At 35.8% G+C, this 18,226-nt stretch overlaps 1 protein-coding gene across 8 annotated transcripts in view; it reads left to right on the top strand.

The window, feature by feature from the left end:
• The window catches only part of PHF14 (PHD finger protein 14), a 172,125-nt gene extending 154,478 nt beyond the window's left edge, over positions 1-17,647 (top strand). For 2 of the 8 annotated variants that reach the window (XM_026077876.1, XM_026077871.1), the window contains one exon: positions 17,428-17,647. In XM_026077876.1, coding sequence (XP_025933661.1) covers positions 17,428-17,502 — 75 coding nt within the window. In that variant the 3' untranslated portion in view covers positions 17,503-17,647. Of the gene's footprint in view, positions 1-4,645; positions 4,741-9,768; positions 9,821-17,427 lie in introns of those variants that run through there. The other 6 variants (XM_026077877.1, XM_026077878.1, XM_026077875.1 and 3 more) reach the window with 6 other exon arrangements.
• The last annotated feature ends 579 nt before the right edge of the window (positions 17,648-18,226 follow it).

The raw sequence follows: 18,226 nt of genomic DNA, 5'->3' as shown, positions 1-18,226 counted from the left end.
CCCAAAGCAGAAAAAGYCAATGTAAGCTGCAGAATAGACAGGTGGACTGTAAGAAAAAAAAAAAAGAATATGTAGCCAGTGGGAAAATTGACTTCTGTGTTTTATCCTTTCATTGAAAAAGTTTAATCCTCAGACTCCCAGTCATTTTTCATCAGATTGATAAAGTATGTTGCTGAACATAATAAACCTGAGGATAAATATCATTTTGTGTATCCCCTTGACTGAATACAGGACTCCTGGCTTAAAAGGTCTTTACAGCACGTGAATAAGTTGAAAGTAACATTAATCGATGAAATATTAGTCAGTGCCTATGTCAGCCATTATGAAGTGGACACCACAGGTGCTAATTTTATGGTTGAAACACATTGCATTATTTCCCAGACAAATTTCTAATTTTTTAAAGAGAGAGATTGGTCCTTTTTCAGTTTTTCCTCTTTGGTTCTGTGCTGGTTTGCTTCTTGATCCCCTTAAATCTCAGATTAGAGGAAAAATTATGATACAGAATTTAAAAAAACAAATCAGGTACCAAGTATTTCCTTTCTAGGAAAATCTCCTCAGTCCCACCGCCTTGAATATATCTATAAATGGAAAGCTGTTATTTCTACCTTGCCCTGTGTAAAGAGGAGATGAAAGTAGCTGATGTTTTGAAAATGTAGAGAGGATTTCTGTTAAATGGTGCTCCTATAGCTTGGAACATTCYTTAATGCTTAAAAACACCTGCAGGTTATAAACCATCTTTAAGTCAAATTTAGTCCAGAAATCAAGGCAGTCTTGGAGCTAGAAAACTTGAAATTTTGTTCTTTTAAGAAAGTGGAATAGGAACAGCAACAAAGAGAGGAGAGCTCATATCCAAAGGGAAAGGCCACCAAGGAGATTTTTAAGAGTTATATTGAGGACCTTCAGAAACTTTCCCAGTTAAAAAGATGAGAATTTTGTGAAATAAGCTGTGAAAGGCTTGTGAAATAGGCTGTGAAAGGCTAAAAGGAAATTAGCCCAAAGATGCTGCAAGTAGTAAGGCTTCTGTGAAACATTCACCAAAAGGTGAAGTTTTAGGCATGTGAAGGCAGCAAAAGGCAATGGCTTGCAGGAGGAAGATGGTGCAGGCTTGCGACATGTTGTGTACACCTGCTTCTGTCTGAAGCTGTCAGGTCAAAACAATCCAATGGGCATGGAGAAAACGCCCTTTTCCTTTTTGCATCAAGGTATAAGATCTTGGAAATGAAAAAATCTATGGGATTTTACCCAAGGCACAGAAGAAGGCTGTACTGTGTTTAATGAAACTACTCATACAAAATAAAAATCTTAGCTCTCAGAGGAACAGAAAGAGAATTATAGGTATAGCCTGAATTTTTGCATAGACCAAGAATGCAAATTATTTTCAATACAGAAGAATACTAGGTTGTACTAGCCAATGAAGGCAAAGTGGTATTCGAAAAGCCTTGTTCTGAAGGAGAAATCACCTTGGAAAAATATTGCCAGGAAATTTGTTTTCCATTTTCTTGGGTCTTCTTCCTGCATGCTTTTGTGCTTCTCACAGCTTAATTTTGAAATGTCCTACATAAATCAAATCCTTATAGTTTCTGAGAAATTGTAGAAATTATTAAGGGAAAAATTACCATTAAGTGGAGAAGTGTGATGAGTTTGGCTATGCAAGAGAAAGTACTGAACGTAGTGGTGGTCATTTGAGGTAGTATCTTAGTGATATATTTTCTTCATACTGAAGTTGCTTGAAGATGCTTCTGTTTTGATTTTAGTATCTGGTGAATCTCACTGTGCTGACAGGAAGTCTTAGGTCACATGCACAAGCAATGAGCAGTAAAGATATGTTGCCTTTGATACATTCACGGGACCCAGAGCTTCTGCAAGGTGGACATGTAACGCTGCTTTTCTGGCCCTTCATTGTCTGAATACCTAGGTCGCATGCCACTGGAGTCCAAAAGTGTCTGTTGTTTTTAGGATGTTGTCCAAATTGTTTCCTGTGGTTAATCAGGCTAAGAATGACAAAGCAAATGTGATTCTATAGCAATGTTCATTTACTAGGAAATTATTACTTGGGGGTTTTTTTGGGTTTTTTTTCCCCATGGCAGTAAATAGGCTTCTGCTGAATGGGCTCCTTCTGTCTGCTGTCGGGTGGCTGTTGATGGTATGCATGGGTCCTTTGGCCTATAAAGAAGAAAAGATAATACATACTAATGAGGAAGGTATTGGTGAATTGGGTAGCTCGTAGACATATGGGCTGCAGCAACAAAGTACCTAATGCCATAATAGTCTACAAATACGAGCTATTCAAGTTGGGATAAGTGTTCCGATCAATTATTGTGGCTTTCAGTAGTCTGTTCTCTTTTTGTCAGACTTAACCTCTTACCTACTTTTTGAGTCATATCTTGATGTGTGATAATTGTATCCAGCCATAGCTAGTTTGGAATGCTGATTTACATGAAGCTATCTGTGGATTAAACTTTTCAGTTAATGGGGAACTGACTGTGTGGGATTGGATTACCTCCTGGATTAGATTTCAAAAACAATTCATTTCCAGTCATCCTCTTTCAATATTTTCACTACATTTTAGTCCAAATTAAGGTGAAAGTTGGATTAAAAGGACAAAGCGTGAATTAATTTGCTGAAGCAAACAGAGTGTTAGTGCCAAATTTTGTTAAAGAGATACTACTGAAAGGATTGCAGGTCTTTCTTCTAATCCACAGAGAATCCATGGGCCTCTGAATTTAAGGGCTTCATTCCAAACACAATGCACAAGGGGTACATAAAATCCTGTTAAATAGTTCATTTTGTGCATTCATCTCTTGTTTGTTTGCAATAATAAAAATGTTGTTTTCAGCCTGGAACAATCCCATTCATGCAGAAATCACTTTGTAAATGTAAATACTATATTAATGACAGCTCTGTTCAGAGCAAGTGTTTTAACCTGTTAGGCAATGCCAATTGCTCTCTTCCTGTAATTGAAGCTTTGAATATAGAAAAGAAAATTCTGCCTTTTATTGTCCTCAACAAAATAAAGATTTTCAAGAGGAAAAACTGACTACCAGTAGAGGTAATGCTCACTATCTGCCTGCAAATGTTGTGTTAACAAGGCAAATGAATTACTGCTGTTCTTGGATGAATGGATTGTTAAATGTGAAACTTCTTCTGGCCATTGAGTAAACAGCAAAGTTTGAGACATAATCAAATGACAGGGTATTAGTGATGCATTTTAAAAATCTAAAATTAGAAAATAAATATCCAAAAGTTCATGCACCCTAAGATGTAATTCTGGACCACAGCCTTAAAAATTACAGTCACCTGATGCAAGACAACCTCCGTATGAGGTTTACTATTCACATAGTAAAAACTGATCTAGCTCAAGGGGGCCACTGCAACTTTCACAGAGGAGATATTGACTACCACTTAAATGCTATTAAGATCTAGTCTTCCATGGAGAGCAGGTACCTGTCCTCCTGAAAAAGAGGAGGAGATGAAACAATTTTGTTTGATCCCAATGGCTGATTTACTAACACAGACTATGTGGTTACTTTCTTATTTCATTGTGTTTTAAAAATTAACTCCATTCTCTGTTCATCATTCCAAACCAGACACCTTTTATATGCATTGCCTTCTGATTGCTCTCAAAGCATCTTTCCAATTAAATAATTTCCTAGTGAAAAACAAGTTTATGTGAAGCAGAATTGCTTTTCATATACTTTATAGCTTGCTGCATATTTTACCATATTGTGTATCATAAAATTCCTGCTATTAATGGTTATTTACTTTTCTTAGAGACAATATGTATACATATATCAGAATTTAGAACCAAACTGTTTCTTGCAATAACTACACTCATTTCATGTCTCCTTTTGCTGGTTTGAGAAAGAACAGGTGATGATCTGCACTAGAAAAGTTAATGCTTTTAAAGCCTTCTGTACCTTCTGAACGTAACAATAAGCTTTTCATGTATAGAGCTCCTTCCTGACATTGAAAATGTTGCTATTCACATTTAATGGATGAGTCCTTAAATATAGCAGCGAGTTTGATTTCCACGCCCCTCCTCCACACAGGACAAATACATATTTTAGGAAGGGGTCAAGCATCAGTGTTGAGATTTTTGCTGAGAAATTTCTCATCTGAGTGTCAGACCATGCTTTACTATAGCCACATATGTTAACTTTATCCTGATTTCTGTTAGTGACCCTCTTTCAGATTATAAATCCTATTATATACCTGTTCTCTGTTGACATTTGTCAGCTCATTGTATAGAAGTTTTCACAGCTTCTTCCACACACCGCTTCATGCATGCAATTCTCACCTAGGTCTGAACTCAGTTCCCCCTGCAAAAGCACACCGGTGTGGACTGCCCCCTCAGGGCTCAGCACTGTTTTGATTAAATGTCTGCATCAGCTGTCTGATTCTGTATGTCTCATGTGTACTCAGTATGTTTATTTTATAAAGAAATACAAAAAAAAAAAAAAAGAAATAGTTTATATACATTTCAGTGATATCCATTTTTAAGCACTTTTCATCAATCAGCTGTACTTGGCCCAAGGAAGAAAAAAGTGGGTGAGATACATGTAGCCATTGTACTGATCCACTTACTGTTCTCCGTGTTTTACTTCTTACTTCTCTTACTTCATCTTTTTTTCATAACTGATTTTAGACTCTGCAAGACCAGACTCCCCAGATGTGTTTGTACAATATCTGGCACGATATGACTTGGCCAAGATTCAGATGATTAACTGATATTATAGTTAAGTAAGTATTATGCAGATATATCATAACTTATCAAATTGAGCAGCTATGTATTGGAAAGAGCTAGAGACCCTTCTAGATCCAGGTCTTAAAAGACATCATTGTAGGGATTTTGAATGGATAGTGGAGGCAACAGCTAACAAAATTTTTCAGGTGCTCCTTTTTGAGAACTTTCCTCCTAAAAATGCCTCCTAGAAGGTTTCCTTGAAATTAAATGAATTGAAAATATCTTAGTCCAGTTCCATGCACAAATGATTAATGTCAGTGACTGYCACTGATATTAAGGAGAGTACTGGCAGACTACGGGAAGCATTAGTTAATATAGGAGGTATAAGAACCTTGATTAGTTGTCTGCCAACATACATAGCATTTGCTGTATTTGCCTCATAGTCTTCATATTCTTAATGATTATATTTTTAAATTGCATTGACAGATGAAGTTATGTAATTACATGTTTGTTTCTAAATATAAATGATCTATTAAATGGCACTGCTACAATCTTTTGTAGTTTTCAATTTGTTGTATGATCAATGGTACATCTAGATGAGAGGAAACAGGCAAAATTATTTGTGTCTAATACAAGGTAGTATTTGCCACAGCAGAGCATGAACCTGTTCTGTACTACAGAAACATTTCTTTATTGCCTATTTTGTTTTGTGAGTAAAGGAGATAGATGAAATTCACTTAAACTGTCAGTAACAAGAAAATAATCAAATAGGTGCTGACTGTTACCTTGATATCCAGTTCCTTGAGCTCCTCTGTGTAAAGAAAGAGACAAGGCAATGATTAAAGAGCAACAAATAGATTGCAACTAAGTAAACTGAGTAAATAAGTAAGCATTTATTTAATAGTGTTAAGTAAGATTGAGAATTATGATAGCAGCAGTTGTACGAAGAACAGAAAGAGTTAAGCACTGAACAGTGCTGTAAAGCCATTTGCTGACACTACGTAAGGTGCTGGGCAGAAATTCTTTAGAGGCAGCTGACAGGAAGCACTACAATTTTGGAAAAAATGCCATGCTTGACCTGGGTCAATTCAAGTTCAATATTCCATTCGAGAGAGGCCTTATTCTACAGTTAATTTCGTACATAACTATTTTCTGGTAAATGGTGCTGTTTAGTTCAATGATCAGCTGAGCTGAACGTAAAGATGCATGTGAATTTGTTCGATGAGCCCTTGGTGGCTGTGAAGAGTATTATATATTAGAAGCATCATGACATCACAGAATGGCAGAACGGGAAACAAAAAAAAACTTTAGAGTGAATACCCTTCTGAGGGATAGAACCCAGTGAGCTTCATACAGAGTTTCAACAAGTGATATTAAACAGCTGCAGTATTTTAAGGAAAAGTAGATAAATAGTGATCTATGATGTTTGCTCTGCCATGAGCTGTTCTACCATAAATATGCAAAACGCTAATTAGTTATAGCCAAATTTCCCTAGCTTTGGAAATCTTTAAAGCTTTTCAGTAATTGAATTGCATCAAAGTATTTTTTCTCCAAGTTTTCTAACATGTGATTTGTTGGAAGGCAGGGAGAGATGGGAAGCAAGCTGTTGTCAAACCACAAGATGCCTTTGGTGTGGTGTAGTGAAAGAATAGTGTCTAGATTTCCCAGAAGGAAATGCACCAGGAACCCTTCAGGAATCCTGTTTGTGGTGATTATCTAGACCTGGGTAAGGTCTGTCAATGATTTTGATCCTAAATTTCTGAAGGGCAACTGATCTTTTTTTACAGAATGTCTATAAATAGCAGTAGAAGAAAAAGTTTTGTAAGCAAAGCAGAGCATGTTTGGAGCTGGATGCTGCTTGTACAGAGCAGGTTTCACAAAGTCCATTTTAATTATGGTAGTACCTTAAATGGTTGGACATTGCATTGTTTCCAGCAGGAAGAGTTTCATCAAATTATCATTACATAAAACTACAGTGAAACATCACTATCAAGACTAGCAAATTACTAAAACATCCCTAAATATGCCCATGGAATTTAATAACATTTGGTTTTAGAACCTCGCTTTGAAATGCAAAGACTGGAATGGAGATTGAGGAGAATTCATTCTATTGTAATACATAATGCATTCTTTTTTTTTTTAATTTAGAAGCTGACCAGCTTGAAAATATTGAAGCTTTAGTATATTAAATGCAGTGGTTTTAACCCCAAATTTACTATGTCTTTATTACCAAAACAGGCCTTGATCCTTCAAATACAAGTGTTCTGTTGTATGAAACAGGACTGTTCAGACATGTAGTCGCATATTTACAGGATCAGAACAGCAAGTGTTACCTTCAAATACAGAAACAAAGTCAAAATACAACAACACACACATCTCCAAATCTCCCTTTGCCATCTCACCAACTTAACTCCAACTTTCAAAGCTATAGGCTTCTTGTCCCGTATCATTTCAGGTCCATAGCCAAATGTTTGCATTATGTTGCCTAAATAAAAGTATGTTTATACAGACTGTAAAGGAATGACTTTTTCTTTTGGGTGGGCCTGCATGTGCTAGCTTAAATTTAGATTAAATAAATGATAATAGTAGGGAAGGTATAGTTCTTCCATTAGGGACTGTACCTGGGTTGTTAGTGTAAAGCTGTGGATCTGGTCCTGGCCTAGAATATTCTTTGGTGAATTTTATTTAATGGATGTTGAAATCATTGGAAATTGTCTAGTTATAGTTTTGGGACTCTGGATTTTATTCTTTTGTTTCATACTGTAGGAAAACGATGCAATTCCATGTTACTACACCCCATATGTGTGGGAGCCAAAAGAACAGTAAAAGGAAATAGAGATTTTCTGCATTTGCCATCCAGAATTTGTCCTGTCTAGTAATTTGTTTCTAAATCTAAATATTGTTGTGTAAAGAGTATTAGAGTTGTCAGAACAAATCTAATAATATTAGCAGTTCACTGAGGTGTTTGATAACACTGTAAGTAATGACCAGAACTGGAGCGATGTGTTCATGTCAGTGGAATTTTGAATGTCAGTTTGTAGTTTTGGGGACCTAATAGATGGGGTTGTGTTTTTTAAAAAATTTAAAAGTCTGTGCCTTCTCTCTGATTTCTTCCTCACTAGCACAGGTTTTATTTATTCTCTTAGCTAATCATTCCATCTACCTCTACGGCTTATTACTCTCCTATCATTTATCATTTGCAACTTCATAGATTGTGTTTAAAAATTGACATTCTGTATTAGAGCAAATGCAAAGGCATTTTTACAGCATTTTCTTATATCATTTTTTGGAAAGTAAGTGACCAAAATTCATTTTCTGTGTTGTTCAGACTGCTATATCATCATATTAACTCTATAGAAAGATCCATCATTTTGCCTTGAGCCTGACCAGAATTTCATGACTGTACTCAGGTGAAATGTTCTAATGAAATATAAAAAAAAGGGGGGGGGAAAAATCCTTTCTGAACTGTTAGCTGTCACATTATAAGAATGTTTTCATGGATTCCCTAGTTATTACATTTATATTACTGCAATAGACTTTTTCTAATTAAACAAGCATTTTCTATTGTCATTAAAAAAAAAACCAAAAAACTTTGGTTGTGCTTTTTACAGTAATTTAATTAAGCATTTCCTGTAAATTCATTTCAATATCTCTCATGGCTCACTAAAGTTAGAATTCAGTGTAGAATGGTAGATTAATTGCCCTTTGTCTTAAATGAAATAAGAATCCCAAATATGCAGAGTCATGAAATTTGTGTTCCTCAATTGCTTATTCAATGCTTTGGAAACCTGAATCAAGAAATACTGAAGAAGAGGGCCGAAGGTTGTTAAATGTAGCGAGTAACACAGATTTTGAACTTTACTTAATGAACCGAGTGTTTATTACTATGAAATAAATGCACCATTTAAAGAATTATGGTGGAAATGTAAAACATTAAAGCTCTAATTAATTTTGGTCAGAAGCATGCAATGCACTCATTTTTCCTAAAACATTTTCATTAGTGTTTAGATTTCCTCTGTTACTGAGATAAATTTATTCTTTTCAGGCATTTTTTTCACTTCAAAACATGTACTTCACTAATGTTGAGTGATGTCTTTCAGCTGCCTTTGATGTATATATTTCTTGTTCATAATTTACAAAAGCATTTATGTTTCACTTATTTGTGCCTACTTTTCTGTTTGATGTTGTTAATCATTTGGGGAAGAAATAATGTTCTCATCTCTTGATAAAAAGCTGTGTATACCCAAGCTTACTTGTGAAAATAGTTAAAGCATGAAAAAAAGTCTTCAGCTACCATTTGGTAACTACCAAGATATGCACATATATATAGCATAACAACTGAATAGTTAAAATTAGACTCTTATAGGTTTGGTTTTTTATTAAACAGCACTTAGAAATATAATTGGTTAAAAGAGCTAATAATTCCTCATTGTTGGCCTGAGAACCTTTTGTTCTCATGTATGTAGCTATTGTAAGAATAAATCATTTTTCTCTAAGCATCAAGAATATGCACACCAAGAAGTTTTGCTTGTTATAATTTAGTAAATGCACAGTGTACGTATGGAAGGAGTATAAGCATAACAAATATTTAAAATCATCTTGATATAGGAAATGTTTTAAATATGCATTGTTAGGCTATGGAATATTATTCTATAATAGTATTAAGAGTATCTATAAAGTAGAACTTTTTGATTTAATTTATATTTCATAAAATGATTATATTATCACRTAAGTAGAAAATGTTATTGTGATTTCCATATATGTCATTATAGATGTAGATGCACAGACGTAAGTAGTGTAGTTGAGTGACAAAGATGCTTTAGAAAGGATCTTAATCAGAATAGTGTCAGACTTGAAGGCATGAAAGCTAAGACTACATTCTGAGACTGAAGTGGAGATTAATGAAACCCCTCCTGTACAGGCACAGTGCAATCCTGCTTAAGTTGCTTTTCCTTTATTTCGCAGCTGATGTCTCAAGTTCGTAATATTTCAGCATTTAGTGATATAGTGTAAGGTTTATAAACAGAAACCTTTTAAAGACTCAAACTGTTAAAGAGCAAACATTTCCTTGTACTTTCTTCAAGGAGAACCAGCTGAACTGGTAGAACAATGGTTTGGTTTGAAGCACCACCTGCCTTGAAGAACATCCCAACTGTAGTGGCAATCAGCCAAAGGGGCCACTCAGTGGAATGGCTGCCTCCGAAAAAGGAGAGAAACAGATGGAGGGTTTGAAATCTGGCATCCAATTCCACTTCTGTAGTAAGCTTTAAATGAAATTTGACTGTAAGGACTCTTGCAATGGTACATTTATCTGTATAATCAGAATTAGAAACAAGGACATAGAAAATACAGAACACTGACAAACATTTCAAAAAGCCTCAAAGTTCTTGTATCAGTACAAGTTAAAGGAAAGAGTTYGTGATAAACATGCAGCTGCTCGTAGCTTCTTAAGAGGCTCTTTATAATAAAAATAACTCTCCTGGTCTTGCATTGCCACCTAGGGTACAATACCATTTACTACATGAGTGAAGTACTGCTTTGGAAACATCTAGGAGTTAGCATTGCTCTTTTTACTGAACAAAATGGAGTGGAGAGCTGCGTACAGTTAATTGGTGTCATGTTTACTTACATTTTGATGCTAAGCTCATTCATAGCCTCCGTTTTTAATGTACCAGATCAGCAGAGATTCTGTTGTAGGGATTTGGTGGGTTTTGACAGTAAGAATTAATGGAGATGCACATTAAAAGGTAAGACTGTCAGCTTGCCAGTGGTCCCAGAGGGTGCATTTTCTTGATGACTGCTTCAGAATACTTCATGAAGCAAATGTCAAACTTGTCAAGGCTGTCACTATGAAAATGATCCATGTAGCAAGGGTCTCCTTTCCTTGGGAAACAAACAGCTGCCTTATCACTGCATAGCTGCAGTGACAGAAACCTGTCATCCTTCACAGGAAATTTATATTTGCTTCTAATATCCATTGGTAAAGAACTGTTCCAGTCATACTCTGTATTTTTGCACCAGTCGTCATTATAGGGCTTGTCAGCAATATATTTGAAGAAGATAGCATGGACTTTGGGAAAAAAAAAACTTTAGAATTTTACTACTTGATGCTCACCTTCCTTACTGATTTAACTCTTATAGCCCTCCAGGCTCATTTTCCTCTGCACTTTGACTATTACATTGGAAAATAAGAATTTAACATATACAAAAAAAAGTCCTCATAGTTTCTGAAATCTCTCCTTCCTGATATATTTTTGAAGGGTATTAAAAATATTTTTGCCTACTTACAACCAGTGTTTTATAGCTTGAATCTGTGAGATAGAAGATGAAATATCTGCTGCATACTGCAGATTTTAGAAGTGCTAATTGGAAAGCATGCCCTCAGTGAGATATGAACTGTAATATTTATATATTTTTACATTAGCACTTTTTTTCTGAAGAGCAGTGCCGTCTTAATTACTCTAATAGAAACAAAGAGTAGATTGCTAGTGAAAGGACACAGCCCAGCGCACATCTTTCACTGTTGCTGRATGGTAGCGTAGGCATTATGGAGGTTTGGGGTTCAGCTTTTGTGGCGTTCCCGARGGTCAGTGCCAGCGAGTAGCATAGTTATTAAAATGCCCAGTGGGGCCAACAGTTTAGCACTGAGTAGTTTTGCGGCTCAAGCGGGGAATGGATGTCAATACGCGCTGGAGAGTCGTGGGGCCTCGAGGTGGGCACTTGCCAGTACCTTTTAAATGTCACTCAGAAGCTGCTTTAACAAGCTGAAAAATTCTTTCTTTCTGTGGACTTTACTATGGCTAGGCACCATGTGCTCTGGGGACTCACCACTGTGCAACAGTCCCTCAGTTATCTTGATTTTATATAGTGATTTTACATATATTTAGGAGTCCTCTGTAGAGTTAACAAGTATTTAGAGTAAATGCTTTCCATCTATTTGAGTGCATAAAGCTCCTCCACTGACAAGACGGCCGGTTCAGTTCTTACTGCGGGCAGTAGTCACCCTTCCTGTTGGCATCGTGGGTGCTTGAGGCCATTTGGTAGGTGCATGCGGTTCACAGTTCTGCTCAGGAAGACTTGTAACCTCTGCAGGAACCATGTCAGAGAAAATGTCGATATAAACAACTTCACAAATCTTCTAGTCATGTATTTGCACTGAAGAGCATCCTTTCTTCTTCTGAACTGTATGTGATAATTATATTCCTTATGCTTGAATAGACTGTATAATCTTTCACTTGTTTAGGCTTAATTTCCTGAGAAAGGCTTCAAGACCTTTTGCTTTTTATCATTTGAAATACTTGGTGTTTCTTATGACCAGCTGGACAAGCTCACTGAAGCTTAGTATATAAGTCATATTACAACTTTGTTGGATTAAGATACTCTGAAAAGTCATAGTGTCTGAATTTGGTCCTAAGTGTTTTTGAGATGGTACTTGTGGATTATGTGATAGCATAGAGAAACCTTTAGTCATTCCTTGGTATACATGTATATTTTTGGTCTTTGTTTACTTTCTTATTTATTCAGATGTTCATTTACATCATACTATAATATGTAGCTGCCTGTTAAGCTTATAATATGGGTTAAACTTTACACAGCACAAAAATAGTAACTCTATTTTGTTAAATATCCCTTTGTAATAGAACTCACTTAGAAATTTGTTCCTCCATCTTGATGCATTAAAAACATCCTGTACTATTTTTTGATTCTGTCACTGAAGGCTTAGAATGCCTTTCTTTTTTTAAATGAAATTTATATGAAGGGACAGATTACGGATATGGTTTAATGCACAAATCTGTAAAACAGTGCATTTTCGAGCACAGTTAATTGATGTGTGATATGTTCTACATACAAAATTGTGTCAGATTCCCTGTAGAGTTAAGAATTGTCTAGTTCACTATTATCCTCCAGATTTCATATCATTAACTAATGGAATAAAAAGAAATTGGCAGACATTTTGAATTTAATTGGTTAGAGAGGGAAAGAAAGAGAAAGGGACGCTCAAAACCCTATTTATAGTTGTTTTTTATGTCAGAATTTGTCTATGGGGGAATATCCTGGAGTAACTACGACAAAATTAACTTTCCACGTGGGCCCTCCTATGCTTTGCTCTGAGCACCATTTGTAGTTGACCTTAAGCATGCTTTCAGAGGAGGTTAGGTTGTATGACTGAAACACACAGTCTCTCTCAACTGTCAGGTCAAAATTTTCAGAAATAAATTCTTAAAAGTCAGCCTCTTACCTTTGCTTTTTGGTGCCTAAGGGCATCTAAATATTGTAGCACCTTAGTAACTTTCTCATTAATCTCAGCAGAGCTATTGAATGCTCCATACTTTATGAAAACTTTGCAACATTTATTTAGGTGCCAGACAGCAGGCTCTCAGTTTTTAAATGTTTGTCCTAATTGTGACCCGTCAACACTCAGCTGCCAGGTGTTGACTAAGTAGTTTGAACCAAGAAATGTTCATAGGACGTTTAAAGACATTCCTAGGGCATCCAAAGGACCCTTTAATCCAATACTCTGTTTCCATCGGGGAAAGGAGAGATGCCTGGGGAAGGAGTGTGAGAAACAGGCAAATGTTTCAGGGGGCCCCTAGCCCCCCACTCCCCAATGAGGCTTTTCCAGGTTCCTGCAGTCAATGGCTTAAGGACCTCCTGTACTGAAGTTTTGATTCAGGGTATTGTGTTTAAGAGCACTTTTTAAAGCCCTTTATACTTTTCCTTATCACTGTTGTTTTTGTAAATTTAAAAGAATAACAATTCCAAGCTTAATAACAATTCCGTCTTAATTCATTCCAACAGGAAAATAATCCTTGGGCTGTTAAATGCACTTTCTCAGTAAAAGTAATAATACAATCTTGAGGGATTCACTCCCCTTTACACTCTTACAAGTCACCAGATCTGTGCTTAGGAATATTTTAGGTGAGTGTATTCGAAATGTGCTTTATCAGAATTTGAGTCTCTGGTTGTCTGCAGTCAGAAAAGATACTGACACAAGTTTGATTTGTGACAGCTACTAACAAAAATTACTTTGTTCCTTTTACATTTTAACACCAAAATGACTGTTCTCTGTTTCAGGATTTTTAGGGCAGAAAGCACAAGACAGTAAATCATAGGCAGCTGAAGCAGAATAAATAATAAAGTAAAATAGAGATGTGAGGTGTTAATGTGAATAATGTGAATTGAATTATTGTGAAATGGAAACTGGAATTCAGTACTTCACCAGCAATAGCAACTTTACACACTGCCATCATGAACTGATAAAAGGCTTGCTTTCTTCTGCTGTCCTTTAGAATTAAAAGCATTATAATAGTAGGTAATTAGTAAAACAAATGTATTAAACATGTTTAATCTTCAGTCTGTTTGGCATCATTTCTTGATAATGAGGCTATATAGGCTATTTAGCTGAAAATTCAAACATTATTAATGACATTAGAAACTTCAACCAATTCAGTATTCTATATGCAATCATTGGCATGCCTCTTGGCTTGTGAAAAAAAGATTAAAAATTGCATTGAAACTTTGCAGTGTCAGCAAGCTGAAGGAACAGTTGGTCTTCACATCTTAGAGTATGGTTAATACATACTCTCTAAATTGCCAGTTTTAATCTTTCCCGAGTAAACTGACAGTGATATTCCACTTCTTAGTTGATAGGAGTTCACGTCCCATAATTTTCTGATGATTTACAATAATTAGCCACCCTGTCATTTTCAGGCCACTGCTGTCACTTTTTTTTGGCAGCGATCTACATGGATGCCAGAAGAGGTAGTTCAGACTCCCCCGTGTCCCTGGCCAATCATTTCTGCCATCTCTTTTGTGCGAGCACTGTTATTCACGTGGCAGTGCACACATCAAGGAACTGACCTGGCTGAAGACACTTCTGACAAAGAAAGGGCTTTCTCCTCTTGTTAATTTATTACCATAAAAAGGCGATTCATAGTTGTTCTGCCTTTTGCACCACAATCACCCATGTTCACAGATACTGCACCTAGAAAGTTTCAAAATGAAATGTGGCAGTTTCTGTTCTTGGAAAACAGAGCTGGAGTAAAATTGCCTCTACAAAATTAAAAAGTCCTATATATGCATGATATAATATTAAGAAGTTCTGTATATTCATGATATAAACATGATATAATATGACACTATTGAGAAAAATTTTGTGCTTAAAAAGCACAAAATTGGAGGAGGGACCTGGATGTGGAAGTCTGCCTTCATAATTCCAGTTTATACTCTGTATATTTTACGTGTTTAGATTTGTTCTGCCTGGTTGAAACAACAGAAATGAACAGAGTATTGGTACTCCATAATATCCCGAAGCAGAGGCTTCCATGTTTAGTATTCAATCCGAGCAAAACCTAGACTTGCCTTAGCCGGTCAGCCGTCATTTCTGTATCTCAGAAGACATTGATCATTGCAGCTGTTGTTGTAAACTAGGAAATCTGCCAGAGATCAAGTGTGACCTCATGAGCACAGAATTAAAATATTTCAAGTCTGCACAAAACCAGAAGATCCTCTTACAAAACCTCTTTCCCTGGGTCAAACATTTTGTCAAAGAAAAATAGGCTCAGGAAGCTAATGTTCAGCATTGAGCTCCATATCCCTTCACCCTCCTGTAGTCCTCAGTGAAAGCAAGGCCCAGTTCCTTCTCCTGTAGTCTTTTAAATTTCTACATATTTCCTCTATTAGAAGAGGAACCCATAAGGAATATTTCGAGTGTGCTGGGAAAGGAATAATTGCATAGGGTTTCCGTTCCTTATATGAGGGAGTACAAGAAAGGCTGTTGGAATAGTGGCAGGTTATGTGTTAGGGAGGTGGATTAGTTGTCAGGGAGCCATTAGGGTTATAACTTCTAGACCATTTAGTAAGAAACTTCAGAAACATGCAGATTTGCTGTTCTTATATAAGTCAGTCATTTATAAAAGAGCCTTGCTGTTTTTTTCTATGAGAGGCAACGGTTTCTCGGGGTGGCTGTTTAAGGCAGCAATGTTCCTTGTCTCTCGTCAGCAGTGTATCTGACACATAAGCTTCTGTACATGCTGCTCCTTTGTTGTTTTACATTCTGTCTAGCCATTATGTTCCCTAGAAGTTTGACCTTTATATGCGTACTATACATTACTCTCTCTTGAATAGAAGATGCATATTAGCAAGCTGTTGGTGTACACCTATGCACAGACGTGTTTCCTTACCTGATCCAAAAGTGCCACAGGGCTCCCTACGCATTTTTAAAAAAGGCTGACAATCCAGAAAGATAAGAAGAAAAGCATTTAGCCTTTAGTGTGCAGTCATGACAATATTTCTCAGGGCCTACCCTATCCCAGGAAGGGGAGAGGATTTAGAGGCAGAATGCTTTGAAATATGCACTTCCTTAATAGACAAACTGGCTTTTCAATTTTATGTTAATGTTGTGTAACATAATATAAGACCACAATTCTTTAATGAGATTTTCCATTTCTGTTCTATTTTGTGATGCTCATGTGATCTTCCTATATATTCAATATCTTAAAATCATTTTTCTAATTATTCTCTAAAGCCCCTCTTTGAAGTAGAGAATGGAGGACCAGGGTACAAAGAGATAGTTACTTGCCTAAAATAATTAAAGTGGCCTGTGTTAAAGTAGGAAACGGCACCCAGGGTTCCTGGATCCAACCTAACATCCCCATCATTTCCTCTCTCTCTGATTTGATTAATTGATATTGGTTAGGATGAGGGGTATTGCCAGAACACATCTTAGCTCCCAAATGTCTGTTCCTTAAGGATTTGGGTTTTGTTTGTATTTTCAGAATGAGGAAGATTCTCCGTATTGTAAATCAAAATGAGGAGAGGAAAAGTGGCCATACTTTGAATGTGTGGAAAGGACTGTTCATAATGTGATGGCTTACAAGTTGCCCCATGAAATGGTCTTAGACTTTCATAATTTGTACTTTGGGCTGGGCACACAATAGTATTCATTCCTATAGAAAGGGACGTTATGATGTCACTTCATTGGTTCAGTATGACCCAAAGAAGCCCAAAGTGAATTATGAGCCCAATTCTTGGAGTTGAAGCTGTAGAATATTGTAAGCATGCTGCTGCCTGACATGCTCATGTTTCCTATTTTAGACCTGACTGATCTTCAGATAACATATGGTGGTACAAGTAATTGGAAAATTGGCAGACCTGTCAAGAAAACATGCTAGATGGGACAAAAATATGATGCTGCAGCACATAAAGTGTCTTTGAAGTTAAATTTATTGTCTTTTATCAAATGGTGAAGTAAACCTATCTGGTCTCAAAAAAAATGAAACATTTTTCAATGGCAGTTGCTTTTCAAAAGTAGTTTTTAGAACAATGATGAAAGTTCTTGCATTTTGTGAGTAATTTAGTGGAAACCTCTGTTCAAGAACAAAGGAAAGGTCTGAAACAGCTGCAGAAGTTTGAATATCATGTCATATTTGTATGTTTTAGTAGTTTCTTTCTGTAACCAATTAATAAAGTGGTCAGGGCTACAAATAAAACATTTACTCATTAAATTATTCTTTTAGTATTAACGTAGGTGATTAGTCTTTTTTAAATTTTGAGTATTCTTAATATTTTTATTTCAACTCTTGAGAAAAACCAAATTCTTCAATAAATAATAAATGACAATTACTGCTATATTTATGCTTGTTGGTCAGCCAAAAGATGCGTAAAATATTGTACATATAAGTACAACAGGCTTACGTCTTCAATAAATTAATTAATGTTTGGGTTTTCATTTTCTTTTGTAGGAAGATGAAAGTGAAGCTGATGAAGAAAATCTGTCTCAGGAGATGACTTTGGAACAGAAAAAATCAAAAAAATAGGAAATTGCTGTCTTGTTTGAAATATTTGCAAGTTGTGTAACAGTGATTATAGTTTCTCATTGTAAAATTAACAAAAATATTCTCAATAAAGTCATTGAAAATTAAATTCATGCTGCACTGGGAAATTAATTAACTGGCTCTTGGTGACATTTGGGATTATATTAAAAGCTGAATTTTCAGATCTGAAGCACAATACCAATAAAATTATAAAAGCTTTTAGAACACAGTGCAGAAAGCTGATGTGTTATTCATCACTAATAACATTTCCTAACCAAACAGGTCAATTCTTTTTCTTTAAACTATACTGAGCAGTGCTATCCTGAAAGGATAGCTATAACTCAGGCATATTCAGGTATTTCTGAGTGAGAGTTTTGATACTTAAGAGATAGATAAATGTATGATCTACTAAATAAGTCCTGAAATTTCTTCTGATCATTATGTTTACATACTTATTGTGATTTTTAATTTGTTTCATGTTGTGTTAGCATTTTCTTCCATATAAACCTTTTCCATCTGCATGTGATCATTGTCTTTTAATGAATATCAAGCTTTTGTCTTTATAGGTTATAGTTTATATAATCCATCCAGATTTAATTCCTTTGTACCCATCTTTCTATTCTAACAGATAACTTTTCTTGCTGTGTTTCAAAACCTTAATTCAGTAGTGAAAAATCTAAAAATATATGTATATATTTCCTACACTGAGCATTTTGATTTGAGATTA

Source organism: Apteryx rowi, unplaced genomic scaffold (genome assembly GCF_003343035.1).
Source record: "Apteryx rowi isolate R43461 unplaced genomic scaffold, aptRow1 scaffold_465, whole genome shotgun sequence".
In the NCBI taxonomy this organism is placed as follows: domain Eukaryota; kingdom Metazoa; phylum Chordata; class Aves; order Apterygiformes; family Apterygidae; genus Apteryx; species Apteryx rowi.
This window is presented reverse-complemented; position numbering and strand designations above follow the sequence as displayed.